Source organism: Xiphias gladius, chromosome 18, assembly GCF_016859285.1.
Source record: "Xiphias gladius isolate SHS-SW01 ecotype Sanya breed wild chromosome 18, ASM1685928v1, whole genome shotgun sequence".
In the NCBI taxonomy this organism is placed as follows: domain Eukaryota; kingdom Metazoa; phylum Chordata; class Actinopteri; order Istiophoriformes; family Xiphiidae; genus Xiphias; species Xiphias gladius.
The window spans coordinates 21,382,559-21,407,934 of NC_053417.1; the positions used below are offsets into that span (position 1 = coordinate 21,382,559).

The following is a 25,376-nucleotide window of genomic DNA, read 5'->3' on the forward strand; positions in this document are numbered from 1 at the left end:
CTTTGTGTTCTGGCATTACTGACAAAGCTTAAATCTGCACAAAACCTTTTTCAGTCTCATGTTTATATTGTTTTAATAAAATAACATCACTGAAAGTGCTTTCACAATCCTTTTTATATACAGCAGGAAGATACATATTTACAGTGACAGACAAAAGCTAAACTCATGCTGAGGAATCATTTCTTTGCCAGACTTTAAATTAAATAAAACAGTGAATAAAATGCATTAATTTCAGAGGATTCAACAGTAATATAAATTTATCACTTCAAACATGACTGTGTCTAGTTCGCAAAAGTCATTTGCAGTAATTATAATTTAATTATATATTTTGTGCTAGCGTTAACTAAATGTGCATTGTTCTCAGCGCCTGAGACGTGCAGATGTTTCTGTGACACATGTAACCAATTAAGAAGACCTCACACTAATGAAGCAAGAGTAGTTCCTCCAAACCCCCCCCCCCCAAAAAAAAAACAAACCTGCGTGACCACCACAACGTATCAGCAGTGAATAAACTGGCCTATGAGCTGCAATGAACTCGCATCAACTACAAAGAAAACAGTCCTTCCAGTGTTAAGGCACAAATGCAAATGAATCACCTCCTGTTGAGGTAGAATAATTAACAAAGCAGTTTGAGGAATATTTACAGTTATTATACAGGGGGCATAAAATCCCTTGATTAAATAACTTAATGATGAAGCAAAATATATTCAAATATTTTAAAAATAAATAAGCAAAATATATTTGATATTTACATCTCAGAAGCTAAGCAAAAAAACCAGTTCATTAATATTGCAACAAGCCAAATCATGGAGTAAATTAATATTATTTTTTTCCACAGCAGCAACACATTGCCTGTTTATATACTGTTTTATTCATACATTATATTGTTGACCAAACCTCCAGTGTGCAGAAATGCACTAAAAAGGAATTTAATCTGTACAACTGTACAACTTTTCAACAGTCTATAGAAGATAAACTCACTCATTCATCACCTCTCTCAATCATGCGGTGTCCTTTCAACCCTCTCAGGTGCAGAATAAAATTAACTGATTTCCAGTGCAAACCCTTATGATCCCTTGTGGTTTAAACAATGCTCTTCAACGAATCCAGCGTGGTCTTCTGCTCCTCTGTGTCGCATGGTGAGTCGCTGTCACTGTACACGCGCTGGTACTCTTGCAGGACTGAAACAATAACATTATGGCCAAACTGCATGGCGTCATCTAAGGGTGTGTTCCCCCATCTAATAGATAACACAATGCGATATGGAGATGGATGGATTGTTGTAGTTAGTAATATGGACATGGACATATTTTCCTACCATTTTTTAATATCAGATGAATGAGTTTATATTTAGAATCCCTACCTGTCTTTCATGTGGGGATTCACTTTGCATATTTCAGTCAGGAAGATTACAGCTTCCTCGTGACCTGAAAGAAAAAAATAAATAAATCCCACATTCAAGCAAGAACAGGCAAGTCATTCTTATCCATGTGACCATACTGAAAAACCAGACTAAAACATTGTAATGTAAAAGTCATATTTCATTTTCCATTGCTTTAATATCAAAGCTGAGATGATTGAAAAATGATTGAACTAATACTGAAGTGTCACCTTCAGCTGTAGCAATGTGGAGCGCTGTGCGAGAGTCGTAATCTCTCTGCTCCATGTTCACAGCTGAAAGGGCAAACCTGGAGGGATAACAATGGAGCAGAGGAGAGCAGAGGGAACATGCATGGAAAAGGTTAACTCGAGGGATGGCAAATTGTCAGAAACTGTGCTGAGAAGAGCTGAGTATCCTCACAATTACATGGGTAAAGAACACCAGTGACTCTTCAAGGTTTTACATGAACAGTTTTGGAGCAATAGTTAGACATCTCGGGAAATAAACTTATTTGGTTTGTGCGATGAGAGGATCGATACCACTTTCATATGTCCTTACAATATGAAGCTAAAGCCAGGAGATGGTTAGCTTAGCTTAGCACAAAGACTGGAAGCGGCGGAAAAAGCTAGCCTGGCTCTATCCAAAGGTAAGAATATCTGCCTACCAGCACCACTAAAGCTCAGTAATTGACATGTTATATCTTGTTTCTTTGTTTCGATGTGCACGGAAACGCCCCATGAAACCAGAATTTCTCACTTTTAAACCTCAGTTTTTGTACAAAGTAAACAAAAAAATATAATATGTTAATAAGTGAGCTTTAGAGGTGGTGGCAGGCAAATTGTTTTAACTTTTCAAGAATCCGTGATTAGCCCTTTTCTCCCCCGTGTGCAATCCTCATGATTAGCTAAGCCAACTGCTTGCTGGCTGTAACTTCATTTTTGGCGTACAGACACGAGAGTGGTATCGACCTTTTTATCTAACTCTTGGCAAGAAAGTGAATAACCGCTGCCATAAGCTTTTCCAGAAATGTCAGTCCATTCCTTTAAGATTTCATCAGCCAGCTGTTGTCCACTGGTCGTGTGAAGAAGAATGAAAGGCCACGTTTATGTTTTTTTGCTCACCTCCTCAGTGCAGAGACGTCACCACTGTATGCTGCAAACATCAGGTTCACCACTGACTTGTTCTAATGCATCAAAAGGCAAACATTACTGTGCAAAAGTGGACAGTTTCTTAAACTTTTTACATAAAAATCCTTTTGCATTATTTCTAAGTCACCCCAAGATACAGCTATGTTTCTTAGCCTGAATCCCAGAATCTACACTTACGGCACTGAACTTACTGGATCATCATCCGATCTTCTTCTTGGGTCATGTTTCTTAGTGAAATGTCTCAGGTTGTCGTAATTGTGGAAGTTGAAGTGTGACACCAGATCCTAGTGAATCAAAACTTGAATAAGATGGAATACTTGAAACATGCAGATACAGCCAAATTGTGATGGCGACTGCATACCTGACAGAAATGAATGCCTCGAACGCTGTTTCCAAGCCGATCTAACGGTGGGGACCAACACATCATACCCATGACGTTGGGAACCACCAGCAGTACAGCACCTGAAACACCAGATTTAGCAGGCAAGCCCACCTAAACAAGAGGAACAAAGAAGACGTCCGTTTAAAAAAAATTCCCAGAACATTAGAGGGCTTCAATATCTCATTACTGGCTAACACTTGGAATTATTAGGCCAACAATGCTTTTAAACAGATTGCTAAACTCCCGGTGACTCACATGGAAAGCAAACTGTCCGGAGAAGTCGTACATGCCACAGGAATGCATGAGACTCAGGGTGTTGCGAACTGCTTCGGCGCTCAGCACACGCTCGCCTGTGATTGGACAAATACCGCCATTGGCCAGTGTGGCAGCCATGACGCTTCCTGACTCACAGGTCACCTCAATGGAGCACAACTGTTAATGGAAAAATAAAAAAAACTAAACTTTTTGTACTGGTGAAGCATATAGAACAGTTCTGAATGAATAGTTTGATATGTTGGGAAAAATCCTTGTCTGCTTTATTGCTGAGTGAGATGAGAAGGTTGATACCACTCTGCAGTCTGTATGTCAAATATGAAGCTGCAGCCAGCAGCTGGTCAGCTTCACTTAGCGTGAAGACTCAAAACAGGGAAACTTCTGTCTTGGTTTTCTCTAAAGGTAACAAAATCTGACTCTCTGAAACATGAAACTCACTTGTAATTGTATATAAATGCCTCTATTTATTTACTGAGTTGAAAATTCCCTTTTATTGATGCATTTGACTTGTTTCTGGCTTCTTCCACACACATGCACAGCAAAACAAATTTGGAGCTGACTGAGAGGCTATGGTAACTCAGATAACAACTCTTCACAACTGTGGTGAGCAGAAAGGCATCTCAGAATGCAGTAAACATTGAACCTCGAGGCGGATAGGCTACAACAGTGGAAGACCATGTGTGGTTCCATTCCTGTCAGCCAAGAACAGAGATCTGAGGCTTCAGTGTGTGCAGCCTCACTAAAACTGGACAGTTGAAGACTGGGAAAATGCAGCCTGGTTTGATGAATCTGGATTTCTGCTGAGGTATGCAGAAGGCAGGTTCAGAATTTGGCTTCAACGGCATGAATCCATGAACCCAACCGGCTTTGTGACAACAGTCCAGGCTGGTGGTGAAGGTGTAATGGTGTGGGGAATTTTTTCTTGGCACACATTGGGCCCCTTAATATACCAATCAAACATTGTTTGAATGTAACAGCCTGTCTGAGTATTGTTGCTGACCATGTGCATCCTTTTATGGCCACAATTTACCATCTTCTAATGGCTACTTCCAGCATGATAATGCACCCTGTCACAAAGCAAAAGTCTCAAATTGGTTTCCTGAACATGACAATGAGATAATGAGAGGCCTCCCCAGTCCGGTAGAACGGGAGATTTGCTGCATGAATGTGCAGCTGACACATCTGCAGAAACTATGTGATGCAGTCATGTCAACATTGACCAGAGTCTCAAAGGAAAGTTTTCAACATCTTGTGGAATCCATGTCATGAATAATTGAGGCTGTTTTGGGAGCAAAAGGAGGCCCTACCCAGTATTACTATGGTGTTCCTAATAAAGTGCTTGGTGAGTGTAGTTGTTCTCATTAACATATTTTCCTGTTTCTGTTTGTCAGACAGTGCAATGAGCATGAAATTTGATTATGGCTCATAAATACTGTGTTAACCAGGAGACATGCCAAGCTGCTGAGCACAGATAAAATTATTATTTTACGCTTATTACACATTATGTATTGTCAAACAAAATGAAAAAAATTCAGGTTAATGAGCCGTGAGATTAACTGTATTTAGGGATTCTGTTGTGTTCACCAAGTTAAATGGAAGACTTTTTAAGAAGTTTTTAATACCGCATAGAATGAAAGTTAATACCACTTTCATGGTCATACCATCCAAAGTTTGAAAGAAATCTCTTAAAACCAGTAGTACTGATAAAGCCTAGAGATAATTTGGCTACAAAGTGAACAAATTTATTGACATTTATATCAAATTTTTTGTATTTCCCAGCTGTGTGTAACAGTAATTACTAATGATATCGTAAATTAATCATTTAACCTGGACTTGAATAATCAGTAGAAAACTGATGGACGAATGGATTAACCAAACAAAAAAATTATGCATTTATTTAAGGTCCACATATGAATTTTACATAAGGCCAGATCTCTGGAATAAAAGCACTGGAGGTTATTGGAAACTAAAATCATACCCAGAAACATTTTAAAACTAACATTACTGCCTACGGCGGCAAGAAAAAAATTTGAAGACCTTTGTTAATTAATTTTAAGACTTTTTAATCCTTTCCAATAACCGTTTTCTTCGATTAACCAAAAAATCTATGCTTTTTAAGACTTTGAAAGACCTGCAGATATCCTGTATATTCACATTTAGATAGAGTGATCACACAGAAAGTTAAGCAACAAAAGACTGTCATATTGAAGTGCAGCCAAAAATCATCATTTCGAAATGAGCTGCAAAGCTATTTTTATCCCTGTGAAAAACAAAAAATTACAAATATGGCTTACGAACAGACATCTCTGCCTCTACAATTTTTCCAGTGGATGCTGAAACTGCGACAGAGCTGTTATTGACCCAGAGTGCAGCTGGAACGCTGCGCAGCCGGATGCTGTCGTTATAAATTATAAGTAAGGCTCATTAATTAAAATGTTATATCTTGTTTGTTCAATCTGTTCAAAAACCAAACTGTTAAAACAAGTGGTTGTGGTTTTATGGGGGCGATATGATCCTTGGCTGAGTGTAATGACTTCATTGAGTCCTGCTGTTACCACAAGGTTCCCAGGCAACCAGAGCAGGCTTTATGCCAGGGTAAACAAACTGGCTGCTGGCTGTAGCTTCATATTTATTGTACAGACATGAGAGTTTTATCAATTTTCTCAACTAACCATTGGCAAGAAAATAAACAAGCGTGTTTCCTAAAATGTCAAACTATTCTTTGAAAGTTGCGTCCACAGAATACCACACTGTTAAAAGCAAACCGTCTCACCTGAAAGTAGAAGTCAAGGGCCGCCATCATATCTGCATTGTCAGGAAAGCACTGCATGGACAAGAGCTTACAATCAGAGTCAGCGTATACTGAGGCTACTCAATTTTTCTTAAAACCTGAGCACATGACCAAGTACTTAAAATGCTTGTAATTAAATACAAACCACCAAAAATACCCTCACCTTTTTCTCTTTGAGATAATAACCAATTGCATAATTCCTATCACCGGTCTCCCTCTCTGACTGGAAACTGCAAGAACAGAACAGGTATGAGAAAGCCTCATTTCATGAGGCAGAGGACAATGAGGTTGCATGTTCTAAAGCTTGGTACTCACGTTGCATTGCTGAAGCCCACATACTCTGTACCAGCCATGCTTTTCAAGAACTCCATCACCTACAATAACATCATATTTACAGACGGTTCAGTAGGGACACCAAACCAATAAGTGGCATAAAAAATGTGAAACTGAAAAGCATGTACTTACATAGTCGAACCTCTCGGCTTTATTTGAGATAGGCTGTCAACAGAGGGGGAAAAAAATCATTCTCTGATGCCACTTTTTAATTATACGAAGAGAAAGTGAGTCCCTACAGATGGCAGTGTTTGAGTACTTTTACAGTGAAGCATAGTTTTGAGTCCAATCTTGGTTGGGCGTCAGTGTATGATGTGAACGTGATGTCTTTGTGCCTGTCCGTCCATGTGGCAAAGTGCTCACTGTGGCCTGGGGGCTGTTTATGGCTTGGCTTGAATTTCACTTTCCAGTAAGGGATCATTACCAAGCTGTAAAGTTCCAAACAGGGATGGCAGTCGCATTCATATTTAATGACTCAACCTATAAAGGGTAAAGATGATATCAAATATTACTGTGAGTTGAAGAGATGACACGAGGCCTAACCTCATGGCCAATAAAGGAGTTTCTTTGATTAAAGGAGTGTCTTTCCAGGTAGTTTCCCTCTCGTGCTCTCCCTGATCTGTCAACTAGTTTTTGAAGAAAACATCTACATTTGTGACATTTAAACTTTTGGAGGTACAGCTGTTCCCACTGTTGCATGAATACTGAGGAAAGTCAAAGACAGCTTTTATCAACTTTGTACTTTATTTATCCTTTTCTCTGTGTTAAATATCAAGCTTTTAAGTATCTAACCTCCTCGGTATTTATTTAGTAATATACAAGTATTGTGTAGAAACTACATTCACACAATATTGCCCCCCTCTAGAATCATGCTCAAGGGGGGTTGGCTAACACACCTTCTATTATCAGGGCTGTAATTGGCCAGAAGCACACACACGCCTCTGCTGTCAGACCCAAACCCAGAGTCCCTCCCTCGCTGCTGAACCTGACCTACGTATGTTAAGAGGCACAGAGTAGTTCTTCAGTCAGCTGTGACACTTCAGGGAAAATCCACAGAGGAAACACACACACAACCATATATGGCTAAAACCCACCCCCACGTCTTACAATAAGGCCAAAGCTCACAGATAACTTTGTCTGCTGGTCAGTCAGATGGTAATGACCATAGTCCAGCTGCTGTGGGCATCAAGTGACAAGCCAACGGATGAGTGATTAGATATGTGGTAGCTGTTGCTGACGCCATACTTCAGGAGTGAGCTTGCTCACTGAAACTCTTGTTTTCTATCATTTTTGAGCATGAATTTTACAACATCACCAATGGATTCAGCTTTACGGTACATTACATTCTATGGCTTCTCACTGGGTTTGAGCCCAGTCTACTGGCGCAATCAGTGAGGCCCTCAAAACCATTATAAATATTATTTTCAAAACCATCCTACATCATTTTCAGACGTGTCTTTATACTACGTAAACTAAACTGCTTCATTTTAGACTGGTGCCTGTTTCCCGAAAGTGATTTGAAAGCACTGTTTACACAGATTGCAAATACTGCAATCGCCACATTTCACAACGATTTTCGCTGAGAAATTTCAGATAAATTTGGGTTTCATGGGTTGCAAGTATGACATTCGTTTTGATGAGTGTAATGTGTCAAAATGAACACAAGAGAAAGCGATCTCATGTTGCAGATAGCTTGCATTTTGCGAATTTGGTGCAACGGGCCCCTGTATGTTTTTCTTTTCCAAATCTTCCTGCTTCTGTTGAGCATGTAGCCAAAAAATTTGACAGAGCATTTTCTGTGGACCTCTTGTTATTGCTGGAACAAGTCTGACTGCTGTTTAGCTTCATGCTCTTCATAATTACTTTTGAAGGCCTAAATGATTAACCTTTTGAACTGTATTTAAGTCTAGTGAGACGTTGCAGCGTAAGAGTAATGATTGAAGGGGGAGAACATTTAATAAGGTCTGGGTTTAAAAACATTGTCTATTTTTGGCAATAACGTACTGCCAAACTTTGTTTTGCCCTGATACCCTTATCAATGACAATCAACTATGTAATATGTTTTGTGTGCATATCCTAAAATAGAAACCTCTGTGTTTAAGCATCTACTATCAAATCAATGTAGTAAGTGCTGAAAAGCCTTAAGATTTTACCTTAATTAAAGAACTGATGACGATAGCTCCAGCATTCACCATCGGGTTGTGTGGTTTATCTGCACAAGAAATGAGCGTATGTTATCATCGATTTGTCCCTAACCACAAGAGCAATAAACTCTTGATATTAGAGAGTGTATTTCATGAGGGGGACTTAGAGTAACATCAGCTAATAAACTGAACACATACAGTGCACTCCTGTTTGCTTCAGAGGGGAGTATGTAATAGCAAATGGCTACAAAAGTGAGGTGTTAAAATGCTACACAATCTGGCTAGGAGTCCATCTGGGCAAACTTTTTTCCCAGTGAAATGGTGGCTTGTTCTTGCGCTACCTTTGCTCTGTTGTCAACAAGCAGAAACTTCTGAAATTAAAGATCAAGAACCAGAGTTGCCAGGATTTCTCAGTAACACACTGGGGGAGAAGGTGTTTTCTGTGTAGTTTTACTTTTTACAAAACTAGGATTTATCTTATGTACACTCAGCATAATTGTCATTGCTTGTACTTGTGTAGCGAGCAAAAGTGGAGACCACTTATCACTTACCTTCCTCATTTAGTGACAGTTTGTTGAACTTGAATCCACTGGGCTCTTTGCCCACAAAGTGGTGAACGTGCTCGCTGCCAAGCTCGTGCACAGCAATTGCGTACTCCAGGGGCTTCACACACGACTGTAGACAGAAGGGAACCTTGGTGTCACCCACAGAGTGTCTGCATCACATGAGGATGTAATGGAGAAGGATGGAAATAAAAATAAAAAAAACAAAAAAACAAAAATGGAGTTTTGTTAGTGAGGCGGTACACACGATGGAGGATTTCAGAATGGAAACATACAATAAAGTTGAGATGTTACTGTACCTCTGTCCGTCAATTGTGCACAGAGATACACCCCAGAGATCAGGGCTGAACTTAGCCAGCTGAGGAATGTAATCAGCTACCTGCAAAAAGACATGCAAATTTGAGTAAGAGTGTACTAAAATGAATAAGCAAACGCTGACTCAATATGTGTGTTACTTACTTGTCCTCCCTCCTGCTGTTGTGCACTGTCGTACATCTTATTAATCTGCTTGGTAAACTCTTCAAAGTTGGGGAAAATAAATTTTTTTCTGAAAGCTTTGGTGAGCAGCATGATGTTGTTGCCCACACACCTAAAAAAGGACACGATTGAACTGATGTCACGAGGTGAGATATAAAACACTTTAAAGACAGATGCTGCAGTTAGTGTTGGGTTTATTAATTATAGTTCAAATAACTGCCATTGATAACAGAATTGTCAGAAGCCATAGACCATTTTGGTCTTATTTGCCCAAGCTTTAAGATAATAATAATAATAAAATTTAATAAAATTTCATTTTTTAATGCTCACAGCATTGAAAATTTACATTTAAAAATGTAATAGCAACATGTCTTTTCAGAATATTGTGCCATTTAATTTAATAATCCAGGTTTAATTTAAACTACTTTCTATTCCCCATAAAACGTTATGTTCTTTTCCTATTGTGACATGTCAAAATGCCCGCTGTGAAAAAACAAAAAAACAACAACTGTTATCCAGAGTAACAGTGACACGGTTTCTTTGCACAAAATGAATTTTCATTCACCTCTACTGTATTAGAACTGAAGCTGTTGTGTTATCAAATAAAACCAAAACTATGCTGCATGGCTAGATGCCAATTAAGGTAGGTGAGAAAAATGTTTTTCTGACTTCGATGAACCAACACTAGCAAAGGATTAATTTAGCCGAAGAGCCACATTTCAAGCACAAGACAAAATTCAAGTTTTTGAATGGTGAAGTCTGAATAATCTACTCATATAAATGATAATGACTGATTTTATTCATTAATTAAATGACCATAGCATTCAGACTGTGGTACAGTGGTAGTTAGTAGGCTTGTTAACAGGGTAGCTACATACTAGTACGGCTAATCTGACCTCGGTAAATAGGGTAACTAGCTAACATGGAGTTACAGTTACAGCTGTAAGTAAAATGGGCAAAATTACATCCAGTATTTTGTTGATTAAAAAAGACATTATAAAAATTAGCGTTTTTTTCAGCCAACTGTTAACTGCTTTGGGGCAGCCAGTGGCACAGGAAACACTGCAGTGATAGAGGGAAGATTGGATTCCAGTAAATATTAGCAAATTCTGGATGCAAAGGTCCTGCAGTCTCTCAAGAAAGGGAAACTGAAAAGAAACTGGCCTCTACAGCAGCACAATGATCCAGAGCAAACTTCAAAATCCACCATGAACTACTTCAAGAAACACAAGCTGAATCTTCTGAACAGCCTTCACAGTCCCCTGACCTGATCATCACTGAAAATATATAGGTAGATCATAAAAATACTGTGTGTGTGCAAGACAGCACACATTTACTTCTTTTCACTTCAAAAGTGACAACAAAATCAAGCATAAAACCTCAGTAAAATCAATCTACAAATCAATAAAATGTTTGATTTGCTCAGGGTTGTCCAAACATTTGCATTCCACATTCCATTTATGGCTAGAATTATCAAGTCAGTCCAACCATTGGTCAGAAAACGTCTTTCACTCAACCACAGTGACTGGTACTGCCAAAGAAATGTTTATGTAACTGATTCTATAATCAGTTTCTATTTAATTGAGATGTTCAACTCATTACTGGGCTTTCATCATTTTTTTTCACATTTCACATTTCAATTGTGACCAAAGTGACCAGCGTCAGGCCAAAAAACACCCTGCTAAAAGGGTAAACAAACACACCTGTCTATATCAGTAGATTCAAATACTTATAGATTTTCATAGCTGTAATTGACCAGTGGTGCTATATGCTCTCAAGGAAAGGTATGCACATTCTGTCACAGCTAGTCTGAAGCCTGCAGCCCTCACTAATCCAAAGCAATGCTAGCATGAGTTTTTGGGACACCAGGAGAAGAGAGGGGAGAGAGCTTGCATTATTCATATGGGTCATTTCCTAAAAAAAAAAAAAAAAAAATCAAGATAGCTCTCTCTATTTCTAGCAGTATATTTATAGTGAGCTCTTGAGTGTTTCTCAGGAATGGATAACCTCACAAATGTCAGAAAACAAGCAAAGAAAGTCGGACTTGACCAATTAAGTTTGACGAAGATAACGAGGCTTTCTAAGACTCTCTATTTTGTTCCAGGCCAATAGATGAGTCTGAGTGAATTACACGTCAGTTTGGAAATGACACTATTTGGACAGCAGGCTGCATGGAGCTCACAGATCGGTTGAGTCTACTAATGTAATTTCAACAGTCTGGAGCTCAACCAGAATGATGCCCTTTCAAATACAGCCCCAGAGACCCCTCTTTCTTCCCACACCCTCTACTGTGTTGGCATGTGTGAATGCGAATTTTGTTAGTAGCAGCTGTCAGGCATATAACGCCTGTCTCTGTCAATCTCTTTGACTCAAATAGCACTGACCACAGATAATCTCCCGTAGAGGCTAAGCCAATGCTTTAAACCACTGAGGTGCTGCACCACCGATGACCTAATTGATGCGCTGATTACTGTGCCTCATGAATCGGAATCCAAGACAAACTTTCCAACTGAACGCTCAGTCCAGTTATTTTTCTTTTCAAACTTCTTAGTGACAATCAAACTCAAACATATTTCCAATGATAAACAAAACAAACAAACAGTAACATCGAGAACATGAGTAACTAATGCAGCAACAAGTTGCCTCAGCGGTAAACAACTGTTTACCCTCGGGGCGGAACACCTGACTAGACAAAGATTGGTTTCTATTTATAGAACTGAGCGCTAATTATCCAAATGAGACCTGATGCATCATCTGTAAACCTAATTAGTTATATTACGGCCCCTACACCTCTTTTACATAATCACAAAAAAGTATGAAAGACCCTTAACCTGACCTTGCAACAATCCTTTTTCCCGTCTTTGAGAACATCCTCAGATTCATTTGCAGTTTTTACAAACTAATAGTAAGTAAGAAATCTAATTGAAAAAATGGATTAACACTAGATAACAATGGTTGTGCAGCAGTGATATAAACCCAATGTTTATTTAAGAAAAAAAACAGAAGGTCCTCTGTCTCCTTTTCACATTCAGGTAAAAGGCTAAGTTGTCCCCAGAAATAGACAAAAGTTTTTTTCACCTTCTGAAGAGCTTCTTATCCATCATGACTGGCCCAATAGAGTCACGTGTGGATTGTCGCATCTGATGGACACAGTCACGCAGCCTAGGGTCAGACGTCAACAATCCTGTTTTTCTCAAAGCCTGGAGAGGGGGGAAATGAGGTAGGTTTGAGCAGATTAATACACATGGGAGGAAAGGAGGAATTCATAAATGACAGACACTTTATAAAAGGCTATGAGTCATGCAATTAGCAGGATAAAAAAAGTGCAGATGGAATATATACAGTAGTTAGGGGACTTCAAAGGCTCAGGGTGCCCACATGGCACTGAGGAAGAAATACAGGTGTAGACTGGAACACTGGAATCCCTCTCACAAGTCACACCTCAGGCTGGCAACAGTCACTGTATAAGTCATGTGCATCTATTCTGGGGAGTCCATGTGAACGACGCTCCTGACCAGAGAGGCTCCAGCGTTATTTTTGAGTCCTCTCATCTCATAACTGATTCAGTGAGCAAACAGACCAAGCACATGGCTGCAAGCATGCTGTTACTAAATGTCTGTGAGTGATTCTTAGCTTCAGGCCAGGAAATGCTGAAGTTGGTGGTGCGCTCATAGCACTTCTTTACTCATTTTAGAGTCTTATTCTTCAACTATGTGAGTAGGTTTTCTGTTTAGAGTAGTCGTGAGCAATCTTGCCATCACAGATGGAATATCAACCCAAAACAGACACAGATAGGTCTAGTGAATGAGAGCTTGCCTAGCAAAATAATTTTTTTGAAACTGCCTGATATCTGATGAAATGATTAAAAACATGTCAACATCTATTATTATCGAATAATATCAACTGTGAATTAATACACATTTTCATGAAGAGACTGAAAGAATTAATTTATTCATTGATCAGTCGATCAACAGAGAGTTAATCAACAACAATTTTGATAATCGGTTATTTGTTCAAGTCATCTTATAAACGAACATGCCAGAAATTCCCTGGTTATAGGTTTACAAATGTGAATATTTGTCTGGAGGGTTACAATTATTATCTAAGCTCACCTACAGTATCTGCCACACAATTCACTGCTCAGTATCTCTATCTTAACTGGGCATGAGTGGAAAAAAAAAAATTCCTAAATGAAAAACTGAGTGAATGGGAGTGAGAAATGAAGAAGAAATATTCTTGTAGGCTGACTTTAAGTCTAAGTGACAGCAGTTATTAATGTTACTGACATGCAGGGACACTTTCACCGTCTATTGTCCTGCCCCACTCACCTCTACAAACACATCTAGTCATGCGTGGCGTAACAGCAAGCCACTTGTGTTGACACATGTCTCTGCTCCTAAATGCGTGCTCCGTTTGAAAATCACTGAGTTGCCATAGACACAGAGGTCAGCCGATGTCCACGTCTGCCTTTTTTTCATGAGACTATCTAAAAGGTTGCATCAAATGAAGCTGAATGAAGGTATGCTGGGTTTGCATTAGCTTGTTAGTTATCAGAGAGCACAACAACACCACACAGTGTATGCCCTGTCCATCTTCTGAGGTATGTATGATGTAGAAGTGGCCCCAATGCAAGACTTTGAGATTATAAATAACTGTACCACTGGGTCACAGAAGCGTGTGTGTGTGTGTGTGTGTGTGTGTGGGGGGGTCTTTTGTTTAAATTAAATGCCTTTGACCTAATGAGTTTGTCATCACATCTGCTGCTACAACATCAACATTTTAAGATATTATTATATATGTTGTTCTCTGATAGTGATTACCTCAGTCCTCAATGTCACACCTACTATATTTAGTCCTATTACACCTTTCAAACTTGACCTTATATCCAGCTGGATACACTGTGGATTCCTGGTGTGGGCTCCTATTTCACTCTCCAAGATTTATTTAACTACAGTCAAAGTGCTGTAGGAGAGCGTGTGTTTTTGTTGTATGTTCACATATGCCCTAGAAAGTCAAAACAATCCATGGCGTGACAGAGGGAGAGTGAAGGTGCTGTTGACTCACAGAGATGAACTGGGAGAGGGGGATCATCTCTTTGCCTTCAGTGATGGTGTAGAAAAGTAGGTCCTCCATACTGGACATTAACCTACTTCTGCCAAAAAAAAACAACATACGCAATATACTGTGATCTTTAGATTTGGGCTGGCTCCAGTATATCAAGTCCAAACCATGAGCAGTGTGTCAACGTTTATGTCAACAATACGGCCAATAGTGAAAACACTGGCAAACGTCCAACTATTGACCTAGTTCATACATGAAGTCTGTGTATGAGAGAAGCAATGACCTTCATGCCATGACTGTGTGTGCAAAAAAATACAATCATACAAATACAGGGTTCCTGTACACAGGATACAGTATGTTTTCTCAGGCACATTTACGGCTTGGTTTTAGCATACTTTAAATATACAAACCTGTATTTTGAATGTTAAATAACTTACCTTGTCGAATTTACTGTTAATAAATCATTTTTCTTTTTTAAACAAGAAATAAAAAATATTTAAAGTATAAGTGTAAAATGGTAGAATGAAATACCAAGTGCCAACTGCAGGTAGATATTTTTACTCCAGTCCTATGTGTGTACTTGTAATTCAGTCGCTACATGCTGATCATAAAATGTGTGGCCAATATCATTTTTAAAAACTGTAATTTTTTTGTGGGAAAAATGGTTATTCTCTTTCCAAGTGTACATTAGAAGATTGATGCCATTGTGTATTAGTTAACATACTGAATATGTAACCTAAGCTGGCTAGTGGGGCTGGGCAGATCGATCCCCCAAGTGTAGTACTAAGTCTTATTTGAGCATCTATACTAGCGTCAATAGAACAGAAACCAAAAAAGTGGGTTTTTATAAGCTGCAATTATTGGCTCTCTTACTGATTAATAAATCATTTACTAATGACATGTAGGTCACTTATAACCCGCTAATAAGAACAACTTTGGTTTGCCAGGCCGTTGAAAGTCCTCTTCCAGCATGACACTTTGTCTTTTTAGTGAAGACAGTTTATCAGGGAGATGGTCTGTGACCACTTATCTTCTGAGAAAGGGCTGCAGGACATTTTTAGACATGACTTATTAGAAAGTGAGAAACATGGTACACTTTGTTAATGACCTACTAAAATTTATAACTACAGACTTAATTGCTTGGAGGGTTGTCCCTAATGAACTTAGGGGCTAGCAAAGTGTGATGCTGGGGAGGATTTTTCTTAACCTGGCAACCCAGAAGTTGTTCTTATTAATGGCTTATACCTGACCTGTAAAGCATTAGTAAGCAATGCATTAACCATTAATAAAGCAATCAGAGCTTATGAAGCATTTCTAAATGGTGCCTTAACCAGAAGGTGGTATCAAAATGTTGATGTTGGTATTGATATCAAGGATCCTGGCCCTAGTATTACTTGGTATCCGATTGAAACCAAATTTTGTGGCATCGCCCACCCCCACTAGCTATAAAGCCAAGAAACGGTTAGTTTAGCATAAAGACTAGAAGCGGAGGGAAACAGTTAGCCTTCCTCTGCCCTAAGGAAAAAGAAAAAAAAAAAGTCCACTTATCATTCCCTCTATACCTTAATAATTAACGTATCTGTATATTTCGTTTGTATAACCTGTACAACTTGAGTGCAAAGACTAGCTACGGGTCTTTGTTTTATCCATCTGCCAGACTATGTCTTGGCCAGGCGTAGTAACTTCATACAGTCTTGACGACTCAGGTTGGGTGGTTTTCCACTTAGTTGGACTACTTTTTCTTTATGTGGTTGGATGAGAATTTATTGGATGGGTTGTTGCATTTTGGGCTACTTTTTGTACTATTAAAGCGTTTTCACCTACTCAAAGGTAAACTATAGTCCAGAGGAAGAGATTTGAGGCAAAGATATTAGGGTACGTGAGATGAATGGGATAGGTAGCTTGATATTGCAGTTTGGCCGCTAATCAACACCATCAATAGTTGCTCAGTGGCACAGATGCACAGCTAGGACATCCAGTGGGTCATGTCCAAGAGGAACTGCTAATAGGGAATTTGGCTTACTTCATTTTCCAGAATGTAAACAAAAAACAGGGCTCAAGTTGTAGCCCACAGCTACCGTTCATCTGGTCATATACAGTAAGTGAAGACCTTTATTATTTAATGTAGGTTATCCACAAGAGTTTGTTGAAAAAAAATATTATTTTTCCGATATTTAAGATCATATTCTCTATATATAGTATAAAGACATTAAAAAACTTACCTAAATGAAAATGAAAAATTTACTTACTTTCATGTGGACTGGGAAACACTGGTTGCCAGGCAACCAACGGCGATTCCTGAAAGTGACTGCTCCAACCAAGAAACTGTTCTCAGATCATTTCCTTTTACATTTTATTTTGTGTATGGAATGAACAAACGAGATATAGCGTGTTAATTACTGAGCCTTGGGTTGTTGTTTTGTTTTTTGTTTTTTACCTTAACAGAACCAGGCTAGCTGTTTCCCAGTGTTTCTAGTCGTTGGGCTAAGCTACCTAAACTACGGCTCTTCTGGTCGTAGATTCAAATTTTAACGGACAAGAATGAGATCGTTAAAATGCGAATAACGGTAGGTAAAAAGCATTTCCCACAAAATGTCAAACTTTTCCTTTAAGTTTAACTGGTAATTAGCGCTGCTCTTCAGAGATGCTATAGGCTAAAACATAGACATTTTACTGCACAAGTGCGGATGTACAGGAGTGACTATAGAATAGTGTTAGCGTGAATTCTAACCACCAGTAGCCTAGACCAAGCAGCTTAAACTCTCTATAGGAATATTGTAGGAATGTGCTGATGGTTTTAACTCAGGAATACTGTCGAGAAATTATGAAGAACAATAATGAATAATACATTGGCTAACTATTGCTGATTTATTCGTTTACAGCCTACTGTGACCTACTTGGAGTGTCCTTGGTCCACATCGGGGCCCTTCTGGTGATGAATGGCTCTGTGGGTGTGGGGTGATGCTGCGACCCAGCAGGGGAGCAGAACAGGTTGCTGTGTCCTGGACAAAACAACGTTGTCAGCTCCAACTCTGGCGGAGATCCCTGCATTTTTAATCAACTGCAAGATTCCCGGGTTAGCTGTTCTCAGACCTTTCAGGCAATGCATTGTGATAAGTACGACTTAATGTTTAATAATTCACAAAAGCTATTTTCCCCCCACAGTCGCTGATTTAGACAGATATTTGTGACCAGTGCCCCTTGGTCCTCAGAGTTGTAATAGCTCCTGCTGTCTTACAGACTGGGTCAAGTACAGGCTGTTGCTCGGGGGCGGGGCTGTGACACAGGCAGGACATTTGCTCAGATGGCGGGGTCCACGCTACATGAACCAACCGGTATTTGAGTCAGCCAACCCGGTATGACTTTCTGCTGCAACTGCTGATTAATGATTATCTTTCAAAAATATTTCTCTATTCCTATAAACTTGCAATGTATTACACACAAACAAAAAAGGATGGATTAATAATGTCACTCTGGACAGTATTGATATAAATTACTGCAGTGATAATTGGGCCCAAATTTGAACATAGACTGAGTTTAAATTTAATTAAAAAGGCTGGGAAAATAAGCTTTATCCTTTAAACCTACACCATTTAACATAAACTTGCCTTGGGCCAGTGAACATGTCCTCAAACAGGTTTATTTAACTGTTAACCTAAAAATTAGACCATTCCGGGAAATATGATTAATTGTTACCTTTAATAGTGTGTACTATGTTTTCCTGATGTTTAATTAATTATATATTTTTCTGTTTTCCTCAGCCTTTTGTGCTGTTAATTATGTATATTACTTTACAAAGGTTTTGCTACTAACAACAACAAACAACATCATTATAAACAGTAATAATAACAGTGATAATAAAAACAACAGCATGATAATAATGCTGTTGTTTTTATTATTACTGTTAATAATGATGACGGTGGTAACTATAAGAATAATATTTTTTTACTATTAGCTCTGAGGCAGAATATATTTCAAGATCTGCAACTCAATTATCTATGCTCCAGTGAAGTGAATAAGTTGTTGATAACACAACAGGAATCATTATAAAATCATCTATGATCAAGTGTGTCAGCTTTATCTATCATTAGTTAAAGTTACATTGTTGGTAATTTATTTTAAACACTGACTGGTATCTATGATCAAATGAGTGTTGTTAATGTGCTGTCTGGTAAATAATGGAAATAGGTGAGAAGCCAGGGTGTCACTAGAAAATAATTTCTACTGTTGTGACATGACGACACCCCATGGTGAGTTTCCAATACTGACACGCTGAAACCTTACTGTTTTGTCCTCTAGGTGGCATACTAACTCCAGGACCTTCTACTCAGGTCAGTCTCAGTTCTCTGACTGTTGTTGAGAGGACACATTGCAGTCATGTGTCTGAGATCCTTCCTCTCCAGAGGGTTTTTTGGGCAGGTTTCCTGATGCTTCAAACACACTTTATTGTATAATTTGTGATTTTTTTAAGTTTGAGGCCTGGCTTCCTGTCTTTGATGTTGTGTGAGATGTCGCATGTTGAGCACCACAACACCTTTTACTCCTCAGTAAGACAATGGCTGACTGTGATGGAGAACTTTTGAATATACTAGCAAATCAGGTGGAAATTTGAGTCTTTTGCTGTTTATCTACTTTTTGAGCTATTTCTCATTTTTTCTCCTACTCTTTTCAAGGCCGTTCTTATGAAGGCAATTCAAGTGGTTCAGGACATGGTCAATGATTCTGATGATAACCCACCACGCCCATGTCCAGTTTCACAGCACACATGCTAAACATTTACATTCTACCTTTCTCATGCTTGCAGTGTATAGTATCACTTTCCAAGCAGACTCTAGATGGTGACATGATGTTATCTCTGTTAACAAATAAACGAGGCTTCGTTAGGTTCTGGTGGTCTCCTCTGCATGTCTAAGCATGAGATTTCTCCAAAGGGGTCCATGCTAACCCATGGCCTCTCTGCACTACCTCTGCCGGTTGTAGCTTCTCTGTTTTCAGGAGAAAATGTTTTCCATTCCTGGGCCAATGAATGCCACCTTTGTCCCTTCATCCTCCATCTTGTGTGAGAAAGCCCCCCTCACTGCACTCACCAAGCCTGCACAAACTTAACCTCTTCCCCCCTCCACCTCACACAGGAAAAGAAACATACCGGGTCTGGTGCTTTGATTCAGGCTCAGTAATCTGGAGGTCTGGATAAAGCCCTGGCTTAGAGGCCACTTTGGACCGCCAGTTTTAGGGACTCTTGGAGGGAAAGGGGGTAGTAGCTGCTGATGTGTGATTGGTACAGTGTGTTAATCAGATAAAATATTACAGTCTGGGATCATAAAACAAATCTTAGATATCATCTGGTTTACTGCATCTAAGAATTTGAAAACAAATGGCCATATATGAAGGCTGTTTTTTTTATCTCTCTTTATTCAAAGTAAATTCAGTGCAGCTGATTTATAGAAATTGTGTTGTAATGAACATGGTAAGAGATATTTATGAGTTCTAAAGCAATTTAAAGCACTGGGACATAGTACTTATCTTAATTATCAGTCTGTCCTATCCACATTATACCAATTACACATCCATTTTCATAGGATTGATGCATGTTTATTTTTCTAAATCACCCAAACCTCCTTGAAACATATTCTATTCAGGCTACCATACACCATTTGTGTTGGACTGAACTGCCTAAAACATTTTAATTGAAACCATTTCCAGTGTCAGTTAAGCCTAAACTGTCACTGTCCACTGTCAAACATTAGACTGCGTGCATGGTAATTATTTGATATTAAGTAGAGGCATGAAATACGAAGCTCCTTATTAGAAACAGTTAACTGCTTTTATGGATTTAATGCATCATTTAATGCATTCATTTGCATCCCTCAAATTAGAGGATAAGAGCCATTATCCCTGTGCCACCCATGGTGAAAGGAATTCCATCTCTTCCCTAATCATTTATCCTTCTGATAGATAGTGGTTCCCAAAGTTGGTGCCATGGCACCCTCCGTGCCTTAACGAAGGGCCAAGGGTGCTGAAAAATTGTTAATTTTTGTTCTTTAGTTGTACATTCTTCATTCTTAAAAATATTTAACCATATGAACATATCACATCATCATCAAACATATCAAAACATAAGACGTAAACACTAAACATTAAGATAACTGTATTAAAAACCCTGTGAAAGGTTAGGTTGACACTTAAGTCTGTCTTTATACCATACTCATATGCCCATATGTAGGTTGAAGTTTTTGGTCACTAATCATTCCTCCTGTCAATACTGAAGTGATCCCTTTCTAAAGTAAGATAGGATACAAGACCCACAGACAGTCTTCGATCTGTGGAACAGTGCATATTTAGCTGAAGCTGATAAGAGGCAACACCAGTCTGATTTAGCCAAATCAAGTTGTTTTCTTCCAAATTTACTGTGTTTTTAGTATGAAATTCCCTTATTGTGTTTCTCTGGAGAGTGTTTCTTTACTGAGCTGCATTGATAGCACAAAGAGAGAATTTTGTGATACTTCATATTAGCCTCAGCTGAATTTAAGAATATATTTTTACAAAGAAGAAAGGCCATAGATTTTGTCCTCCATCAGTGACATTGTAGTCACACTAAGGAAGAATTACTTCACAACCAGTATGAACGGGGAATAATTACAGTGACCAAGAACTCTTTCAACGTACAACAGAGTGTTGTTTGCAAACAGACTTGAAAAAAATCCCAACTAATCCTTTAAATATTCCTTTAAATATGCAGCTATGAGGGGGAGAATGACAGCTCTAACTTTAAAAAAAAAAAACCAAAAAATACATTTAAGCAATTAGCATGCTTAATTCATCTTCACTGTTCATTTTAAGTTCAATATTTATCTGCAGTCCATACTGTAACATAGCTTAAAACTGCTGTCTTCTTTTTTCTGAGTGAATGAGAATAGCCCTATATTATTTCACTTAAGTTTAAATTAAACATGTAATCATATATGTCACATATTCTAAGTTCATGTTATTTGTCTTGCTACCTACCTGCCTGCCTGCCTATAAAATCAAGTAAGTAATTTAACGATGTTGAATGCGGTCGGTCCATCACTTTGGTTCAGAGTAAAATATCTTGTCGACTATTCAATGAACTGCCATGAAATTCAGCACAGCATTTTAACCCCTGGGGATAATCATGGTCCCCAGAAGACGAGTCCTACCTCAAAAACTATTGACTGAATTTCTGACTCCAATTCTTTTTACTACCCATTGATCACTGGTGGACCTCAGTTAAAAATTTAGCTAGGCCACGGTTCTGCCTTTCAGTCTCAGATGTACTTTTACTTTAATGTTAACAGCCTAATAACGTGCTAAATGTTAGCATGTTAACAGTAAGCCATATGTACACCTATATGCTATATTATCAGGGACCCCTTTATTAGGTACACTTGCAAACTCTAATGAACATAATACACTTCAACATCTCAACATCTAATAGTCGGCACATGAGCAAGCTAATGATCCACTAGAAGCACAGCTGAGAGTAAGTGCAGCTCGGGCTGACATAGTGCGTAGGAAGCTGACAAATAACAGCTTGAACTGGTCAAAGCTGAGCCAAGTCTGAGGCTAAGGAGACAACTTGAGTGTAAAATGTCCTAAAATGGCCACCTTACAGAGGATAAACCCTTTTGATTTAAGTAATAACATGGCTCTTCACCTGACACTGCCCTCAGGCCAAACTTTACATTTTTTCCCCAACAAGAATAGCATTTATTCATCCAACAAATAATTTTGTTTTCAGGTGTGCAATGAGCATTACATCCTCATGGGACTGCCAGCATGGCTACTTAGTCTTGTTGCATTAGAAATAAAATCCCACTATTTTCTATATTTGGCTTTGTTTCTTCTTCTTCTTTTTTTTTAATACAATGCACTTTAAGCATTTTGTAGCCCCTAGTTTCTTATCTTTCCTCTTATGATTCCCCTTTGGTTAATTACAAATGAAACATCTACACCAGTCAGTTTTTCATGAGTTGAAACACTCTGTCAGCCCTCAGGGTTTGCATGTCCTCTCCTCTCCCCCAGGTGGGTGCTGTTGCCTACCGTCCTGTCACCAGTTTGTGTGTACACAGAGGACCACAGCCACCCCTTTGCTGTGGTCACTGTGCCGAAACCTAGCCACCCTGTAGACCCCTGGAGCCTCTGTGCACCCGTACAGTCGTGAAAGATCAGCCCCCCCATCACCACCCTCCTTCCGTCACTGCCATCTCTTCCCTTCCTACCTTCCTACCCTCAAACCAACCCCCCCCATCCTTAGCTTCCACACCCTTCCTCGCTCACCAACCCCCATCCACACCATGTAGCTATCCCACTGCCCTGCCATCTCGCAGCATTCCGCGGGCCGTGCACACAGAGGCCTATTGTGTGTGCTGGGAGACGGCAGAAGGCAGTATACAGTCGGAGCACCAGAGAAAGAGGATGTGTAGAGCTGAAATGGACTCAGTATTCCTGCTGTACATTGGTACAGATCTGCAGCTGAAGTTGCACTAGTATTCAGTCACATTGCTGCAATATCGTTTTAAAGAGAGTTATGGCAGATGAATGTTGAATGATTGCTACACAGCTCTCAGTTGTGTTTGTGTTTGGAGATTTGAAGATTTGAAGTCCTCAGCACTTGTAGGATGCTATAACTGGTGACAGTAATTTCTTTAGCGCGTCTAGATTCATCTTGAGTTCTGTTTTCCCTCAGTGTTGCTTCTTCTGACAAGACATAATCAGCTGATCTTTATAGTCTCATCTTTTGACTTTCTTGAATATATTTGTGATTTTAATGTGGGATCATTTAGTGTCTATAGGCTATAATATACCACTCTGTTTCACTGTAGCTGTATTATAACAGACTGTCTCTCATACTCTAAATTAAAGCCCCTTCGGACAGAACTGCCTCTTCATCTTTCTTTATGTGACACAGCAACAATAACTTGACATGACACAGCAAATTGCACAGGGTGTTAGCACAGAATGGCACTGTGTACTTCTCCTATTGTAAGAACACAGATTATTGATTCAGCTGGGAAACTGGCTGTTAAAATTCCTGAAATGTTTTCGTTGCTGAACTCATCAGCATCATCACTGGTAGTGGTGTCCTGTTAAACTTGAAATTACTCAAGCCAGGATGTATTTTCTTTATTAGCTACTGTGCTGTCCTAAGGTATGATGATTAGACTTTATAGTCACATTGGATAGGACAGCAAAAGACGAGACGCCTCTGGGTTTCAGTGACCTGATTTGAGCTGATGTGGGATCAGTTTTCTCCTAACTTCTGCCTTTAAAATAATTCCAATATACAAAACAGCTCATAGACCTGGTAGACAAGAGTTAAGATGGTGTTTTCAAATCTTTCTTTCCTGTATGTGGAATGAGGGGGGCTGTCTAGAAGGTCATGACCCTGGAATTACTGTGCCTCTTCTCATGACAAAGACCCCCTTTCAAGCTCACTCACCTGGCCCTATCTACTGGGGAGGTACATGATAAAGATCACACAGACAGGTTGCTATGAAGGTAAATAAATCCTGTCGTACTGTCGTAAACTGCATATGGGAAGGTCATATACAGACATGAAAATAACAGTACAATTGTTCTTTTAACTGGATCTCACAACCGCTTGTCAATGGTCATTGTCCAAACACACAAGCCTCTCAGAAAGTTTGATTGTAATGGGGACATGACATAACTGCACAGTTGATTGGTCAACTCAACACGTTAGGGTTGTCTAAGGTCTGCAGATTAAACCATAATCCAAGAGACTAGACCGAAACAAACAACCTCGCTGACCCAGTGTTGAGTACCCATAACTTGAGTGTTTAACTGAAAGTGGCACTTCATTCATTTAGAAAACAGTATTTATTTCATCTCCTCAAAAAGGGTCTATCCTCTAATATAAAGAATATTTTACATATGCATCTCGTAGTCGGATGCATATGGACAGAAATTAGAGGAAAACTATGTTTCATCTGCTGATTCAAACACATTTAAATCAACTGAATAAGTAAATCACCATTTTTTTTTCAAGTTTGTGATTAGTTTCTGATTAGAGTTTTTTGTGATTAGAGTTTTTCTTGTACTGACTTTAGTTAATAGAGTTACAGCAATGTTCTAGAAAAGTGTAACCTAAGACTTGAAAAGAACATGTATAGGCCAGGTTTAGGAATCATCTATTGATTATGTATTATGTATTATGACCTATGTATTATGTATTATGACCTACAAAATAGTTTTAGCTCATTTGATGAAGACTGTAGTTTGTCTGTAACCAATTTCCAGACGGTCGGGCAGTAGAACATAATTTCCTTTAAAAATCCTTTAATCCTTTCTATTTACATGGTCCTTTGAAAGTTCTTCTACCATTTTTTCAGGCAGTTTGGGGATTTCTTAATTCTCTGACACAAGTTCATGTAGTAAAGTCAGAGCCTAGCCTTTGCTCTGCTGGATGTTGCTCCTTTTTTAATGTGAAAGTGAAGGTGCATCTCTTGGCCAGGCCAGGCCAGGCCAAGCAGGTCAAGGGAGGAAGGAGGGCTTGAGTTAAAAAAAAATCCCTGGGAGAGTAGATGCTGCTGGATTGAGGGGAGGGAGATGAGGTTCAGGTTTCAGCCTTACAGGGGGTCTGGGGGAAGGACTGGTATTTTGGAATATACGAAGATCCATACAAGGCACAGTGGACATAAAACCGCGGTGCTTGCCCTGACGCGGTGGGTACAGAGTGCCAGCTGGGGCCCCGCGTTGGATTCCACTTAGATTTTGGAGGGTTTGACTGCATGGTGCCATAAGTCTCTGGGAACAAACACTTAACACACCACTGACTGAAA

The 25,376-nt window shown here is 39.2% G+C and overlaps 1 protein-coding gene across 4 annotated transcripts; it reads right to left on the reverse strand.

Moving 5' to 3' along the window:
* Positions 1 to 2: 2 nt before the first annotated feature.
* Positions 3 to 17,764, reverse strand: LOC120803583 (glutaminase kidney isoform, mitochondrial-like). 4 transcript variants are annotated; one of them, XM_040152180.1, is made up of 18 exons: positions 17,451 to 17,764; positions 14,557 to 14,644; positions 12,571 to 12,692; positions 9,475 to 9,604; positions 9,315 to 9,394; positions 9,004 to 9,167; positions 8,462 to 8,520; positions 6,441 to 6,473; positions 6,291 to 6,349; positions 6,139 to 6,205; positions 5,958 to 6,008; positions 3,167 to 3,343; positions 2,891 to 3,022; positions 2,721 to 2,813; positions 2,503 to 2,564; positions 1,612 to 1,688; positions 1,364 to 1,427; positions 3 to 1,181 (listed from the first exon to the last, which is right to left on the reverse strand). In XM_040152180.1, exons 1-18 carry the CDS (start codon positions 17,660 to 17,662, stop codon positions 1,151 to 1,153), a joined length of 1,701 nt encoding a protein of 566 aa, XP_040008114.1. In that variant the 5' UTR covers positions 17,663 to 17,764; the 3' UTR covers positions 3 to 1,150. The 4 variants fall into 4 exon arrangements, with proteins under 4 accessions (XP_040008114.1, XP_040008113.1, XP_040008115.1 ...); XM_040152179.1 differs by having other exon boundaries at positions 3 to 1,240; XM_040152181.1 differs by lacking the exons at positions 14,557 to 14,644; positions 17,451 to 17,764 and adding an exon at positions 13,821 to 14,194 and having other exon boundaries at positions 3 to 1,240.
* Positions 17,765 to 25,376: the final 7,612 nt, after the last annotated feature.